Source organism: Crocodylus siamensis, chromosome 2 (genome assembly GCF_052110815.1).
Source record: "Crocodylus siamensis isolate JL-2025a chromosome 2, ASM5211081v1, whole genome shotgun sequence".
NCBI lineage: Eukaryota > Metazoa > Chordata > Crocodylia > Crocodylidae > Crocodylus > Crocodylus siamensis.
The window spans coordinates 92494551-92507336 of NC_143396.1; the positions used below are offsets into that span (position 1 = coordinate 92494551).

General features: G+C 40.2%; 1 protein-coding gene across 3 annotated transcripts in view; it reads left to right on the forward strand.

Annotated features, from left to right (window-relative positions):
• Positions 1-12786, forward strand: part of ARHGAP10 (Rho GTPase activating protein 10) — a 223427-nt gene that overhangs the window by 158265 nt on the left and 52376 nt on the right. For all 3 annotated transcript variants that reach the window (XM_090036363.1, XM_090036361.1, XM_090036364.1), the window contains exon 19: positions 5518-5668. In XM_090036363.1, the coding sequence (XP_089892489.1) occupies positions 5518-5668 (151 nt within the window). The remainder of the gene's footprint in view (positions 1-5517; positions 5669-12786) is intronic.

Sequence of the window (12786 nt, forward strand, 5' to 3'; positions counted from 1 at the left end):
GTCTACCATTCCATGTACAATCCATGGCTGACCGTATTATTGAGGAGTAAGCTGTATTCAGTTGAGGCTACTTTGTCCATCACGCAGGGTAAGTGTGTGTATATGAGAAAAAAAAATCCTTGCATTATAAGCAAAAAACCAAACAAAAAAACCATCCCCCAAAAAAACACCTTTAAAAACTTAAAACTTTTTCTCACACATTATCAGTATAATGGAAGGGAGTGGTTGAGAGCAGGCTTTTTATGGCTTATGTAATTGTGTTGGTGTTTAGGTAACTACAAATCATTTATGTAGGTAGCTTCAGTATTTGACCACAAGCTGATTTAAGGCAAGTAAAGTGACGCTGGAAAATGAATAATGCTGAACAATAGTGAACGAAGTTGAAAAGTATTAATATTCTACTGTAAATCCAGCACAGTTTGGTGACAGCTGCTCCAGCCTACATCACACCATGTAACTGTAATCTTCTTATCCTCTTGAAGTTTGATTACTTGTTTTTATCTCTGCTAAACCCAGTTAATTTAGTAGCTAAAGTTTGTTCATTTAATTGTCTACACACAAACTAATGTCTCTGCTGTCACAACTTTTACAATCTATGTGAACAGTGACCGTGGGAGCTTGATTGATTGATTTATGTATTATTTTATGTTTGAGGGGAGCTCCTTTGGAGTAACAGGGAAATAAAGATTTTATGAAATAGCATGCTTAGTACTGCTTTAATGTTGGTGGCTTGCCTGGATTGGGTTTCCACACTCCTGGATGCATTCAGTAGACTTGCTGCACATTTATTATTTATAATTCACTGTACCAAAAGGGCCAACTGAGGTTTGGTCAGTTTTACGTTTGCAATCCCCTTTTAAGTCAAAGCATCTAAGTGTTTGTAAACTATCTTCTCCTGTTTCTTTTAGCTTTCCCATCTCTGTCTATACATAATCTGTTTAGATTGTAATCTCTTGTTTTGACTGTAAAATGTTTAGAATGCTTCCTGTGATCGCTAATCAAAATAAAGGTGAAATTATTTTTTTAACCCATCCCTCTCCTTTAGATCCATCATGTTGTACTCTAATTCTCAATAGAATTTAAAATTGGCAACAGTTAAATATTGGTCAGGACACAATAAAAGGCATTTCTGTTATGGGAAGGTAGACTCATTTACACCAACACAGAGAAAGTGAGAAAATGGAAGTCCATGAGATCCCTGTGTGCCCCTGGGGGGGGTGTGCAATATCTGGTCCTCTGCCTGTTTTGCAGATAATGACACTGTGCAAAATCGGTGTGACCTGCAGTGTTTACTTCAGAGACAATTTACTACTGTTGAAAAGACAGGTCTAGTTGTGAAAGGGTTATGCTATATCCCATTTTTGTAAAAATAATGGGAACCAGTTAAAAAGCTTGTGTTACTGGAATATATGAAAAGCCTGGAAGAGCAAAATTAACTCTACATTAATGTCCTGGTAAAGTATCTGTGACTGGATAGTTCTGATATGCATAGTAACATTTTAGTGTATGTAGATCTAGAGCTTGCAAAGTACTGCCGTGAGTTGGTTACATGGAGTACTATAGGATTGTCCACATCAGCCAGCACAGTAACCAGTAGCATTTGTAAGATGGGTTGTGGTTGTCAAGTGTGACTTGCTGAGAACTGTTGCTAACAATCAGGTGACTGTATTTCTCTTATCCAAATAGCTCTTTTTTTATCCAGATTTGGGAGGTATGTTTCAGGTGCCCTTCCTACACAGCGAGGGTGGCGATTACTTGGAATTTGGCAAAAATCTCCCTAGTATAGCAGATGACCAAGGAAATCTGGTAAAGATAGGATGAAGTTTACTTCTACTCATACTATAATTCCACTGAGCGTGGGGTACGAGCTATCTGAAAGTGCCCTGGAGATCATTTGAGCTCCTTATGGAAAAATATATTACTTCTAGAGGTATTCCCCGTTCTCCTACCATGCACAAGAAATAATACCTCTTTTGCAGTCTGACATGCCTGGAGAGTTTAGGAAGGAAGGAAGAGATGGGGTTCTGCTCTGAGAGCATGGACAGATGAAATGGTTAAACCTGGAAGATAGACAATCTAAGCCCCTAAACCAGAATAATTTTGCCCAATCCAGTGGAGAATTACTCCTGAAAAAAATCAAGGGTAAAATTCTACTGCTCTATGTTACATGAGTTTAAATTTGATCTGTCCATGCATCCTGGAATAGCTGTTCATTGTCCTGTTGCCTAGTGGTGAGGGGCTGTAATAGTTCGCACAGTCGGTAGCTACTATGGGATAGCTGTGCATCTGTCCAATCCCAATCCCTGTGTGATTTACATTAGAATACAATACTGATATAAATTATAACAGTCTGTTTATCTGCCTATGGCCTGACACTGGTTTTTGAAGCCCGATGCCCTGTTGAATGATTTCATAAGGGAACCCAGGCTGGCTTTGCATGGTGACTTGAGTTGGATGGTCCTGTAACAAACTTTGCCATTTCACTAATTAAACAATTTTTAATATTGTCAGCTGTAGTGCTTTATATTTCACTTGGCAGCTGATGATGACAGCTATGTCTTTTCATAGCACCTGATGACGTGAACTTGAACTCACGGAAGCTTATGCATCTCTAATTTAGTTAGTCTATAAGAACTGTCCTGCCTTCTGCCTAGCTTCATAAAGGAAGTTGAGCTTGGCTTGCCTGAGTTAGCCAGGAGGTGAAACCAATCTTTATAGGGACCCTGGTAACAACAAAGGAGAAAGCTTGGTGCTATTTATCTCTCCTTTGTTTTAGGTGAGGGGAGGGAAGAAAGGGCAAGACACTCTTCTGTTAATTGCCTGTAGGGCTTCTGTCATGGCACTTGGCAGTAGCAGGTTGCTGTATGACTGCTCAGGTATGTGTTCTCTTTTCCCAGGTCAGTAGTCTACTTTCTCTAGCTGATTAGCACAGTCGGTTTGGAATTGCTGGTTATTTCCCTTGTGTAGCATATAGCTTTTTAACTAATATTTTTCATCATCATGCTGCTAATAACAGTTAAGAGTTCTTAATGGGCTTATTGCAGTATCCAGTTCATTAGCTTTCTTACTGCCTGTGCCTATCATGGTGTTTGTTAGACATGTCATGGAATAAGGATTAGTATTGCCTAATAAAAATTAGGTATATGATTTGTTTGGCATTTCTATATTTTATTTTGGTGCTTTCTTTAGTTTCTCACACCAGTAATTTTACAGGACAATGTAATCTGTGCAAGACAGAGAATCAAGGCGTGTTACTCTAGCTCATGCAAAGTCATGTTCATACAAATAGTGTTATTTTTTGTTGTGCCCCTGGAGAACACCTTCTCTTCCCATCCATGTCATTTGATTTTTAACTGAGATATCTGGATATGAGTTAGATTAACCCCACTGTGGAATATAGGGCAGCAAATAAAACATCAAAACCTTTTAAAGATTTCTAGGTGGTTTGCTGTTTGCAGAGAGCCTGAATGCAACACTGAGCCCATGAAAATATGGCATTAGGCATTCTTGGCAGTCTTTTGAATTGTCCAAGAGCAAATACTTGTCTATAAAATAGCTTAATACAGCTTTGTTTTATTTACACATAAGGGGGCAGTATGGTACTGTTAGCTAAATACCCTGCATGTGCACTTCAGAAGTTATTAAATATTGCATTAGGTTTTAAGAGATGGTTTAGAACTGTGAGCATAATTAGTATTTCTGACTTGGTCCTAAGTTGCATGGCACCTACAGAGGCAATAACTGTCATAGTTCGGTCTTTTTTTCCTTGTGCAGACAATTTTGTTTATCAAGGGTTTCATGCAGCATTCCTTTTCTCTCATATAATCAATGTTTATAGACATGTACAAGAGAAAATAGTTTCTTTAAAGCTAGTGTTTGGGTGTGTAAATGTATAAGGGTATTTGCTCTGTGGGAGGGGGTGCATTCCACCATTGTTTCCACCATTGCCTTCCTTTGGATGCCATGTGTGTTGCCAAATCAGTGATGCTGAGTATTGTGATGTTCTCATCCTTTCCCCACCTCCATTTTTGTAGAATAGTGGTTCTCGATATTTCACAGGCACTACAACCTAACATCAGGGTAAACCTAAGTGGATGCCGTGGAGAAACCAGCATAAATTTGGGTTTCTGCCTTTGAGGATATTTACTGTTACAATCTGATTTTGTATATACATAGTACTCAGGATAATAGGCCAGCATATGATAGCATGTAGTGTTTCTTTTAATTGTAACAACATGACGCCCAGAGTGGTTTATCACACTGTGATTACTGTCCTTGTGTGTTTAGTCACTTGGCTTTTAGCTTCATGCCGCACCTGAGACTTGTTGTAATAATCCAAAAATGTGCTGCCTGCAGTGTCTCTTTATTTACATCTTCTGTATGCATTTTTGCTTAGTAAAAGTCTTCTCAGAACACTCATTATAAACGCTCTCCTTGTTACATTTTGCATACAAAGTTTAGCTCTGTAGACCTCTGGAATAAAGTAATGTCAAATACTATTTTATTATGTTGTGTCTTGTATTATCATGTTCTGGTGCTGTACGGTATAACACAAGCAGAAGGTTTCATTTTTGTGAAGTTGTGTGTGCTTGTTCTTTTTTAGTACTACTGTTTTTTAATGAAATATATACCAGTAGCATGCTTATTTGCTTGTGTGAATCCACCATGTTCAAATGTAAAAGGCTACTTAATTACTGTATTAGAATGTTGATCAGCTGCTATAGGTAAATAAGCATCATTAGACTCTCCTTTTGTCTGAATGAAATGAAAAAATACACTTGAACAAATGTTTATTGCTGCTTCACCCAAAGAGCAGTGACACAACACTTTATATTGGATGTTGCTGCTCATGAAACAAAAGATGAAATGGTGAAAGGAAGCATAATCCCTTTTATGTGCACCTCGTGGGTGTCTTCATGGTTATGCCTCATAACTCAATATAAAATGACTAACTGAGAAAGTTCCAAAACCAATATAATATTCCTCCTTCTCTCCTTAGGCTCCCACTTCTCAAATCCCCACTCTCTTCAGGAGCATGCTAATATTTCCTTAAAAAGGAACCTGGATGATATTATAATCATATCATTCTGTCATAAGTTTTCGGAATATTTAAAGATGGGCGTTTTAGCTAGATTACAGGTCTGAACTAAAATCATAGAATGCTTTTTTTGTTGTTTTTTGTTTTTTGGTTAGTGGGCAGAGAAACTTGTTTTCCCCCTCCTCTCCCTCTGGCAAGCATGGGTGCACATATTTGGTTTTTGGATGTACTGATTTGCAGCTTGGTTAATGTGTTGACCGTGCTCTTGCTTATTTTTATTTTGTATTTATTTATTTATTTTTAAAGCACTCATTAAAGACCCACGGCACACTCCCAAAACTTGAAGGAATAGATTTTTGGCTCCTGCCTGCTTTGAATGAAATCCAAAACAAATGTTGTTTGATAATGGTTTACAGTTGCATTACACAGGTTGCTGTTCGTGGTAAATAATTAATGCCCTTTGTGTTCTTGATTTGCAGATTTTCAGAACCCTGCCTGATGCCACTTTCCCTGAGCCAATCTCTACGTCGATATCTCCTCCAAATGCCCCACCAAGGCAATCAAGAAGACAAGGGCAGCGTAATAAGAGGCCTGTGGCTGTCTACAATCTTTGTCTTGATCTGGATGATGGTAAGATGTTAATTGTATTTTCCGACTTAGGGAGCAGATTGCTGTTGCTGTTATGTCTTGTGTTGTCAGGACAGTCTAGCGGAGCTTTTCATTTTACTTTTGTATTTTTTAATTTGTTACATGGAGAGGGGCTGGGAGGGTGGAGTGGGGACTGTCATACTACACATCATATTTAAAATCAGTGTGGCAGCTTAAAGCATCAATATTTTTCCTTTTTCTAAAAAAGGCAGCTCTAGTTTCTTCGGGAAAATCTGTTTGACCTCTATTGAAGATTACATAACCATAAGATAAATGGAGAGAGAACTAAAATTAAAGCAGATCTTTTTATGAGAAGAGCTAATGCACTCTATTGTTAAATTCATCTGGATTAAAGGCTCAGATCACCCACTGCACTGCAGAATACTACTACATGTATTTGTATCTTTAGTACCTTGATGTTCAGTGGAAGTAAATACTTGCAGGCTGGTCTGGCTGCTGAAAAACAGAAAATGTGCCATATAGAGAAGGGCCATACAGCGGAGTATGTTATATAAAATATTTTGAGTATCCTGCTTTGGGGCCATGTGCAGTTCTGAGAAAGCAGGGCAGTTTTGTTTGTATTGCAGTTCCTGTTCACCCTATTCCCTTTCTTCTTCTTAATGGTGTTAATTAGCCCTTCCTAGAAGAAGCTTTGGACCATGAAACATAGTCTAGTTATCAGGGAAGTAAACAAAGCTGAAGATTTGAGCCTTATATATGAATATAAGATGTATTGATACATTGGTGAATTTGGACCACCTTAGCGGCAAAACCAAGCAGTAGAAGCAGAGTCAGCACAGCTGTGTCAGGTGACTGGCTCTGAGAAATGACTGAAAGATTCAGCATGTCTACAGTATCTTTCTGTTCATTTCTATCGTGCTCTTTCTTTTCTTCTTTCTTTTCTTTTCTTTTTTTTTTTGCTTTCCTTCTTTCAGTCAAACTAGATACACATCCCAGAAAGGGATAACATAGCACATAGATGTGCTTTGTGGCGTAATCGTGTTTCAAAGACCACGTTGCCAAAAACTAACAGCAATCTTAAACGTTTTTTTCCACATAAATTAATTTTCAGTTGGAAAAAAAATACTCAAATGGCTGTAGTTGCTGAGCAAATTTGCTTCTGCCAGCCGTATGTCCACCATTTGAATGAAGGCTCTGTTTGGGCATGCAAAGAGCCAGTCGTCTTTCCCCTGGCCTACATGCATGCACACCCACCCATGTCTCCCCCTCTCCCCACACACCATTGCAGCTCTTTACATTAAGAGCCTGATTTAGAGCACAATAAAGTATTTTTGTTGTTGGCTTCACTGGGGACAGGATTTGGTCTAAAAAATCAATGGATTTTTAGTTACAAGATATATATTGTTTATCAATGGATTTTTACTTACAAGAAAAATCAGTGGATTTTTAGTTACAAGATAAATATTGTAGAGACTTTCCATTAATCAAAATAATATTTTGATTTTAATTTGAATATTTTTTGAATAATGAAGAAGTACAGAGGTTACAAATTGATTATCAGTCTGCGACAAGAAAATTCAGCACTTGCTGTGATCCTGTAGAGCAGTAGTTCTCAACCTTTTAGACTCCAAGGAGCCCTTATTAGACTCAAGGCACCTTTTGGAAAATGCCAGCTCTTTGCTTTCACTTGTTTCTTGACTATGGAAAATGATATAGAGCATTTTTTCTATTGCAGAGGTTTCCAGCCACTGAGCCACGGGGGGTTGCGGTGGGTTGGCTGTCGAATCATTGCATGAGCCCACCGCTCATTGTCTGTCTGCCTGGGTGAGTGGCTTCTGCCACCAGTGGTGATGTGCGGGGTTAAAGCTGGGGGGCAGAACAGCTCCACTGCTCCCGTGCCAGTCCACGACACAAAAAAGGTTGGGAACCACTGTTCCATTGTAAAGGAAGACCACAACAGGTCTAAACATTGTTGACACTATGGATTCCTATTTTAAATCTCTCTGTTTATCTTGTAAATCATGTGCAGGGATATCTTCCCTCCCCCTGCCTTCTCCCATCAATGCTAATGCACAGTACCCTGAAAAGGATCTCATGAGATTAACTGCTATACATGAGGTTTGCCATGGTGCTGAATTGATGTTGCATGATAACGCAATGTGATGGTATATTAATAGGTTTTGATGAGTCCATGGTTGTCATGACTTAGATTTCACAATGTAGGACTTTGTCTTGTCAAAGGACCCATCAGTAGGGACCTACCGAAATCTAAGAGGCAGGTGGGCGATTTTGCGGGTCGATTGTGATGCGTGCCACCATTTTCATGGTTTTTTTGCAGTGAGGCCCCTCACACCGCTGATTTGTCAAGGGATCCTGGCAATGGCCCTGCCCCTCACCACTGATTGCCCAAATGGGTTGCCATTCATGTGGTTTCACCCCTCAGTGGTGATTGGCGGAGAGGTCAGGGTTGCATGATGGGCAGCCCACTTAGCCAATCAGCAGTGGAAGGAATGCCGATTTTTGTGAGAACCACCTTAAATAGAGGTTTCTGTGAAAAATGCAAAATCGTGATTTGAGTAGGTCCCTACCCATCAGTAACTTTTTACTAGGAAACTTTCAAAAATACAAAAGGTAGTTGGCTACCCAGCTGTCAGTGAATTTCAGCTGAAGTTAAATGTCTAGTTTTCTTTTATGCCTTTTGAAAAATGTCTTCTTTAGTATCCTTAGTTTAAATTTGAAGCTGGTAGCAATCGCTAAAGGTGCTTCAGCCCTTCTTGTTGCTAAGAATTGGTTTGACAGGTGCTACCCTGTACTGCTTGCACATTAATTTTAGTCATGCGGTTATATCAGAAACTTTTGTTAGTAGTCGTTTCCCTGATTATTTCACATGCATGGTTCAGTGCATACAATACTTCAGTATGTTTAGCCCAATTATGTCATTATAGTATCGAAATAACTATTCCAGTGGATTGGCTATATAATACATACCTCAGGCAGCCTGATTAATTATCTACTCATTGGTTAGACTTGAACAGCTCCAAATATGCTCTGCAAAATTTTTTTAGGCGAGGAAGACAGAAGGAATAAGAAGTGTGACTGGGCTTTAGTCCATATTTACCTAACTTCTTGGCTAACAAATACATGTTTTATAACTGCTCTGGAAAGATTTTATCCCATGTGTATGTTTTTTTTAACAGGAAATTAAACATTAAATCATTCCCCTCCCCCCCATTTTTATTCACAATGGCATGATTTAAGTATCAGGCATCAGCTAAAGTTTTGTATTTCCTGGATTTGGCCAAATTGTCATGAGCTTGCTGTTTGCAGTAGCTGCAATATATATCAACACAGACATATATAAGGAGACAAATATACATTAAAACTTGCGTAGTTATATAATCGTTTATTAACAAAATTTAAGAGTTTGTTTCAACTTGAAGTATAAAAAATATGCTAGAGGCAGTGTTCTGCTGGAAAACTTGTTGAGTGTGTTTCATTTAGGATTGTTATGCAAACCAGGAAATTGTTAAGAAAGCGGAAACAAGCCTTTAACTATCAGCTGCTTCAGGGAGTCAACAGGCTGTAGAATCCACAGCTTGGATTGAAAACACAGGGTCTAGGCCAGATTTTCTTTTTTTAAAAAGCACATTCAAGTCACAAGCCTTCTTAAATGCGCACACACTGTTTGCAGAAACCAACCAGAAAGGACTGTAACAGGAGTAAATATTGATGGCCATAACAGTTAGAAGAACACACTGTGTTTGATTAAAATCTTTATTTTTGCCTTCAAGGAATTAGCTGCAGTAAATTCTGATAGCACATGGATTTTTCTTGCACATGGTAATTAGATGATGTTAAACCTATTTACAAACCATTTAAGTATTCTTTTTATTAACCTAAACATCTTCATTGTGAGGGAGACAAACTAAGTCATAGAAGATTCTCCCGTTTTTTTCCCCCAACTAACTTTCCCAAGAAAGCTAGGTATTAAATCTTCATGCTAACGTCTTCCAGTATCTCAAATTGAACCACACTTAATGAGGGAACTGTCATGTACTTTCAGATATGACCTGAACCACCGTTCTCAGCACACTGCAGTATAGAAGTTTTGACTCCGAATGATACTGTGATCTGTTCCAGAGTTTTTACCTTGTTCTCTTACAACTAGAAAATAGAACAGAAATTGTTTTTTTGAAAGAATGTCTTTCATGTATTATCCCAGAGAATGTTATAGTGAGTCAGAATCTGGGCTGCAGTGACTCCGAAGGTTTAGCATGCCATACTGGCTGTTACAAATTCAGCTATAGGCAGATAGGGTTTTTTTCTTATTTAATATTAAAATCTGTTCTACTGAAAGAGATTACGGACTGGGACAAGAGGCAGTTTATCCTTTTTTGTCCAAAAATCTCACTGAGCGTATATTTTCCATTCAGATTGTCAGAGGAGACATCTATTTATACTTGATTCAAAAGACATTGAAAAAGATAAAATTGCAAGGGAACAAAATTATTATTTTTTATTTAACATAATATTTGCATTCTACATTTTTCCCCATTTCCTTTCAGATAGTTTAAAAGGAATGCAGGTGCCTTTTTTTGCTTTACCTTTTGCACACCATCAACATGGCAATTAATGAATTGCTTTAGTTGCAAAGCCAGTATAACAACACAGTAGAAAAAGTTCTATATAAATAGACAAAAAAAACTTAGGTTGTTGTCTAACTAGTACAACCAACAGAGAAAGAGAACTGTTACACACATGATACACACATTAGGAAAGTAGAGCTCAAGCTTTGGGTTTGTTCAACTATGGAAAAATAGACCTTTACTGAAGTGAAACTTATTTTGTAATATGAGCTTGTTCCATCTCTGTGAGCCAGCTACTACACAGCAAAATCATTCTCTCTTTCATATACAAAAAACAGAATGGTCTCTTTTGAAAAGGACACTCTTTCTTTTATTACTATACCTTATAAGGTGTGTTATTAATGGCTGGAACTAAACTTCATAGGGCATACTTACAATACTTGCACAAAGAAAGATTCTTCCAAACTGCCAGAAAACCATATGGCTTATAACTTCAGAATATTGCCTAACACTTCACATACTTAAACTTTCTGTAAACATTAACCCTTAAAATTAGGATTGTATTATTCCCTTGGAAAGATGGGAGAATTTTTTCCAAGTTGTTGGTTTTAGTGGAAACTGGGTTGGCAGAGTGTCATAAAAAAATAACCAGCCATCGGTCTTTTGTGTCTCTGAATTTCAGTTTATGTGCTGAAGCTACTAGTCTACACTGTGCCTCAGAAATATTGAGTCAGTTCCCCTCCTGCCCCCCCAAATGCTGTGATAAGAAAATGGTAAAGCATGCATTGATCCCAACCCTTCTCTTTCTTCCCCAAAATAAGTATGGGGGGGGGGAGGGGGCATGGAAATTATTTTGGGCGGAGGGCTGCTTATTGAGTTTTGGCAAGCAGTCGAGGGCCGCATGGGTAGCCCTGCCCCTTGACAGATGCTTTACCCTCTAGTTACCATCTTGTGACCGGAAGTCTCGCCCCCTAGCCCCGAACTTGGCTGCCAAAAGTCCCTCCCCTTGCCCCAGCCAGTACTCCTTTCAGCAAGGGGTTTTGCCATTTCAGAACCAGAAAAATACCAAATTATATTCTAAAAAGCAAACATCTACAATATCATTTATTTGATTTAAAAAAATATTTTGTCTTAGTTTACATGTGTTTGTGTAGTGTACACAGAGGTGATTATATATAATAGCTTAAAACGAAGTCTTACTCTTGTATATTGTGGGGGGTGGTTATAGGTTTGTGGGGGCCTGTGGGTATGTGGGTCTGTGGAGTGTGGGGGAGGGTGCGGGTGTGTGTGGGAGGGTTTTGTGGGGGGTGGATAGGTGTGGGTGTGTGTATGTATGGGGTTTGGGTGGGTATGGGGCTGTATGGGGGTAGGGAGGATGGGTTGTGTGAGTGGGTGTTGGTATCTGTGTATGACAGTGTGAGGGGTTGTGGGTGCATGTGTATGGTGGGGTGCGAGTGTGGGAGTTGGCCTATGAATACACACTCACACACGCACACACACACACACTCACTCACTCACTCCCTCCCGTTCCTGGCCCTGGTACCTGGAGCAGCAGGCAGGAAAGTGGGGAAATGGCAGCTACTGGCTGGGGGAAGGGGAAGCGGCCAGGCACATGGAGCACAGTGTCAGCTGGGTGGGAGTGTGGGGCCAGTGCTGGCAGGTCCCAAAGTGGGGCAGCAGGAACGCAGGACCCCTGCCCCACCTCCAGCACAGCTGGTGCTGGACCCCATGCTCCTGCCTGCCCTGCTCTGGGCCCTGCCAGTGCAGGCCCTGTGCTTCCACCCAGCTCCCACTCCCCACACCTGTAGCTGCTATTTTCCTGTTTTCCTGCTGGCTGCTGACCACTCCAGCATCATGTGGCAGGACTTGGGAGGAGGCGGCCCAGCCTGGCCCGACCTGGCCCCGAGGTCAAGGGTGATCACCTGCAGCTCTCCCCTCCCCCCCGTTCTTATCTGAATTTCCCTCTGGGATGCGGGAATGCAGGAACGTCCCCAAGAGCCCAGGCCAGAAGGCTCTGCTAAGCACAGGACTTCCAGTTGGGGGGCAGGGGGAGACTGTGCAGGCTGCTGAGTCCTGCTGGCTTCCCCTGGCTTCCTACTGACCCTGTCTCCTGTCATCTTTGACAGGCAGCCAGGAGCAGATAAATATTAATTTTCTAAATTTTTTAGGGGCTCCATGGCCTGCATAGAATGGGCAGGAAGCCGGATCCAGCCTGTGGGCCGTATTTTGCCTGCCCCTGACATAATAGAACGATCACTCCAAATTCTTGAAAGTGGAGGCAGGTAGTTGGCAGTGGCCTTGGATTTGTAATAATTTTGGTGGCCTCAAAGTGGAGAAATGTAAACCTGTAAAGTGGGCAGTTTAGACCCTACTTTTGAAGACATGGCCAGAAGCAGCAGCCACCAGAACAATCCCTAGCATGCTTTGCCTACCTGATCCTATTGATAGTTATGCATGTTCCAGAAATATGTTGCCGAAAGTTGCATTTATTTTAGTGGTTGCTCCCAGGCACACTGTAACATGAGAACTTCAGAGTGGCTGCAGAAGGGCACC